The sequence below is a fragment of the Hipposideros armiger genome, unplaced genomic scaffold (assembly GCF_001890085.2).
Source record: "Hipposideros armiger isolate ML-2016 unplaced genomic scaffold, ASM189008v1 scaffold_191, whole genome shotgun sequence".
Classification (NCBI taxonomy): Eukaryota; Metazoa; Chordata; class Mammalia; order Chiroptera; family Hipposideridae; genus Hipposideros; species Hipposideros armiger.
The window spans coordinates 1,084,274-1,089,162 of NW_017731541.1; the positions used below are offsets into that span (position 1 = coordinate 1,084,274).

At 40.5% G+C, this 4,889-nt stretch overlaps 1 protein-coding gene across 1 annotated transcript in view; it reads right to left on the reverse strand.

Annotated features, from left to right (window-relative positions):
- The window catches only part of ZPBP (zona pellucida binding protein), a 314,051-nt gene that overhangs the window by 49,454 nt on the left and 259,708 nt on the right, over positions 1 to 4,889 (reverse strand). The window contains exon 3 of the mRNA XM_019652971.1: positions 1,906 to 1,986. Coding sequence (XP_019508516.1) covers positions 1,906 to 1,986 — 81 coding nt within the window. The remainder of the gene's footprint in view (positions 1 to 1,905; positions 1,987 to 4,889) is intronic.

Sequence of the window (4,889 nt, forward strand, 5' to 3'; positions counted from 1 at the left end):
CTAAAAACTCCCTCACAGGCAGTGCCGTGTGAGCTGGTGCATTGTCGTGATGCAAGAGCCATGAATTGTTGGTGAAAAGTTCAGGTCGTCTAACTTTTTCACACAGCCTTTTCAGCACTTCTAAACAGTAAACTTGGTTAACTGTTTGTCCAGTTGGTACAAATTCAAAATGAATAATCCCTCTGATATCAAAACTGGTTAGCAATATTGTTAAACAAATTTGCAAACTTAATTGTCTGACCTTGTGTGTATATGTGTGTGTATACTCTTGCTTTCAAGACTCTGCCTTTGTTTTTGGATTTTGACAGTTAATTATGATGTGTCTAGGTGTGCATCTCTTTGAATTTATCCTAGCTTGAAATCATTAAGAATCTTGGATGAGTAGATTCATGTTTTTCATCAATTTATTAAAACATAGGATTAAAATTAGTTGACTACTGATTACGCAATCATTTCTAAGATATGACACCTAAATCACCAGTACCAAATTAAAAATATAAATTAAACTTTATCCAAGTTTACAATGTATGCTTTAAAGGACACTACTTAAACGAAAACATAATCCACAGAATAGGCGAAAATATTTACAAGTCAAATATCTGATGAGTCTAGTATCCAAAATGTATTAAAAAAATACAACTCTTCCTACTCAATAATAAAAATGCTAATCTATTTGTTTTTAAAGTGTGAAGGACTTGAATCAGCATTCCTGCAAAGAAGGTATCCAAATGGCCAATAAACATGAGAAGAGGTTCAACATCATTAGTCACTAGGGAAATGCAAATCAAAACCACAGTGAGAAACCACTTCACACACTAGGATGACTATAGTAAAAAATAGACAATAACAAATATTAGCAAGGATATTGAGAAAGTTGAATATTCATACATTGCTGGTGTGAAGGTAAAATAGTGGAGGCTCTTTGAAAAATAGTTTGTCAGTTCCTCAAAACAAATATATAAACATATGTCCTAGCAAGTTTAATTCTAGATGTGTGTGCGTGTGTGTGTGTAAGAGAATTAAAAACATATGTTCACAGAGAAACTTGTCCAGGAATGTTCACAGCAGCATTATTCATGATAGCCAATAAGTAGAAACTACCTAAATAGCCACCAATTGATAAATACACAAAATGTGGCATATCCATGCGATGGTATATTACCCAGTCATAAAAAGAAATGAAGTGCTGATACATTCTATAATATGAATGGACCTCGAAACCATTATACTAAGTGAAAGAAGCCAGACACAAAATGCCATATAGTGTATAATCCCACTTATATGAAAAGTCCAGAATAGGCAAACTTTTAGAGGTAGAAAGTAGATGAGTGGTCCCCAGGGGCTGGGGAGTGATTGCTTAATGGGTATGGTATTTCTTTGTGGAGTGATGAAATCTCATGAAATTATACAGTGTTGATGGTCGCCCAAATTTGTTAATATAAAAACTATTGGGTGTATACTTTAAAGGAGGAATTTTAAGTCATGTGAATTTGCGTGAAAAAAAAAGTATACAAAGAAATGTGTACTTGCTATGCCTCATGTGAGTACTGCAAAATCTTACAAATTCAAAATTTTTATGATACATAGCTCTCATGTGAAAAAATTTTAGCATATTCAAACTGCATCATTTGATAATATGGTAATTATTATAGAATAACAAACACTACAGGCAACTTTAATTATATAACTTTTAGAAATAACTATTCTTGCATACTTAGGCAGTTACAGAACCAGATTTGGATAAATCTAACTATATGGAAACAACTTTAATCCATTGTCATGGAGGGAAAGGGGCCTTAGGAGACTAGGATAACTGGGGGACATTAGCCTTTTGAACAAGATTGATAAAATTTAAACAAATGCTAATTACTTTCTTAAAATTACTGAAAATCTATTTATTAATACCTGGATTATTTGATGAACCCACAATTTTCAGCGAATCTTGGGTCAAGCGAAAACCTCTTGGTAATCGAATCAAATATCCAGCTAGCAAAGATAAAAAGAAAAGAAATGAGCAACAATCTGCTTCCTGAGCAAATTCAAGATGTTCAATAGTACATAATGGTACCACAGAATCTTGATCTTGGTTTAAGGGGGGAGCCATAAGCCCATCTCCCGCGGCAGCTGGCATCCCTGTTTTAACTCTACTCCCCTTGTGCACGCCAATGAAATTAATCTAGCCAGTGCTTCTGCGATTACATCTTGCCTCCGGGTTTTTTTTGCATCCACTTAGAATACTGTCTTCATTTGTAAAAGTCGAAACGCGCCCCCTTTCAGGACCCAGAGCCCAAGTCCCTCCTCCTTCAAACCCTCCGCTTGTCCTTCTCATTTCTTGCTTCTAGAACACTGGGCCGTCGGAAAGTCATGACGCCTTTTGCAACGAGAACCAGAGGAAAAAGGCGTCATGACTTCTCCGACAGCCCGACGCCTCGTCAGCACCTCGGGTGACCCAGTTCCTTATGTGCACGTGTCGTTCTCCTTGGTGGATGACAAGCGCCGCTGCTGGTGGGATCAGGGTTTATATCAGCGCGTCGGGGGTCGGTGCCGAGCACTGCATCTTGCACACGGTGAACAGTAACCGAGCGCCGATACCACACATCCGACAGCGAACGAGCACGGGATGCGCATCCTGGTGTGCGCAGAGCCAGGGGGAGGAGTGCCCCAAAAAGCAATACGGCGTGCACCCCAATTACCTCTAACAGGGGCTACAGCGCAGCAAGCACTCAACGCCAGGAGGCCTGGGTGTAAATCCCAGCGGCCGCTGTGTGGGGTCAGGAAAGTCACCCGAGACCCCAGGCTTTCGGCTTGGTCACCTGCTCAACGGGCCCGTCCCGGCGGACGGGGCGGGCCGCGCTCATCCTGCGCCTCAGACCCCGCGGGTCTGGCCTCGTCCCCGGATCCGAGGGCAGCACGCACATCGCATCGCCCGTTTCGTGCGAGGCCCGGGCCGGGCGCGTCCTTCCCCGCAGCGGCCCCCCGCGGGCAGCGCCCCCGTCCCGCCTCCCCGCCCCGGCCGCAGCCGCGGTCCCGGGGCGCGGCTTCCCGGCTCCCCTGCTCGGACCATGTCCGGCACCTCGCTCGGGGCTCGCTAGTACACGGTTCTCGAAGACGCTTTATTATTATTTCTTAAAGCCTAATATCTAAACACAGACACGCCGCCGCCACCACCTCTAATCAAACGGTCACAACTCCGTTCGTCCCTCGCCCGCGCTTGTCCGTCCGCGTCTCACACGCCCCGTGGGAACAGGGCGGAGACGGGCAGGGAGCCATGGCGGCCGCGCCNCTCAAGAGTTTGAGCTCTGAGCAACAGCGGTTCGAGTCCAGCCCGAGCTGAGCAGCCGTAGCAGGAAAAAAAAAATTAAAAAAAAAAAAAAAAGTATCAAGATAATTCTATACGTGTACTTTACCTATCTGTAAAGACACCTGAAAGGAACCAAGATAAATTTGTTTAAAGGAATAGTATATTATTCACAATGATGTAACACAATGTATGGAATTAAAAAATTATGTGATTAAAAAGTCAACAAATATGTACTTTGATTTTAATTATTAATCGTTTTCCCACTTTGCTTTAAAATGTAAAGAATCCTCATCATTAAGCAAGCAAAAATCATATTCTTTAGGAGGTACAAAAGGAACACAATGGAGACTCAACTGTTTTGAATTTACTCAAAAATAAGCTTTTAGAAAAGATTCCAACAACTCCTCAGTAACTGGATCCCAACTCTTCACTGCTTCACCATATAAAGATGTTTGTGATCTAGTAAAATAAAAATTGTTTTGAGGATCAAAATTCTTCTTAACGTTAAGGAGGTAATCTGTATCACTTCACCATACAGCATGAAGTTTACTGAATGCAGCTTTTAGACAGATATCCTTCCTTAGGTTAAGATTAAGTCCCTCTATACTTAGTCATTTGTTTTTATCAAAAATTGCTGCTGAATTTTAACATATGTTTTTTTCTACATTAATCGAGGTGATCACTTGTTTTTTTCTTCTTGCATATTGTAATGGAATGTTTGCTATTACTAGGTTGCTTTTCTGAAAATCCTAATTGATCACTCTCTTTAACACCGTGGGATTCAATTTGCAACTCCTTTTCCTAGGATACTAGCACCTATATTACATGCATAACATATGGTGTATAATTGCCTTCTACTATCCTTTGTCCTTTTCCAGTGTCAGTATCCAAGTTATTCTTTAGCATTTAGTGTTATTAAGTTAGGCATCTAAAGCTATAATAACCACATAATATGAATTGTGCAGATTGCTTTTATAAATTTTCTCTGACAGAATATGTAAAGTGTTCTTGTCCTAGAAAAGTGAAAATGATGTCTCTCCAAGTACAGACTATCAATAAGAAGATAGAAATTATAAAATATAACCCCCACCAAAATTCTGGATTTAAAACTACAACTGGATTGGAAAATTCACTATAAAGAAGCAACACCAGATAAGAGCAGGCAGGAGAAAGAATCAGCTAACTTGAAGACAGAACAATTTGGCAATATGCAATCTAACAAACAGAAAAAAAAAAGAATAAAGATAAACGAACAGTACTCACAGACTTGTGGGAAACCACCAAGTATGCTAGTATACAACATCAGACAATTAAGTTCGCGAACTCATCCTAGAAAAAGTGCTACATGCCTCATTGCTGAATATTGCTACAGTCACCTTTGAAGTACTCCCCTTGGGAAGCTATGCACTGACACCAGCACCTAGTCCACCCATCAAAGCAATTTTGGAACTCTTTATCTGGAATGGCCATCAGAGCTGTTGTCACATTACCCGTGATGTCCTGAATGTCATCAAAATGTCTTCCTTTCAATATTTCCTTTATCTTCAGGTAAAGAAAGAAGTCATTGGGGGCCAGATCAGGTGAGTAG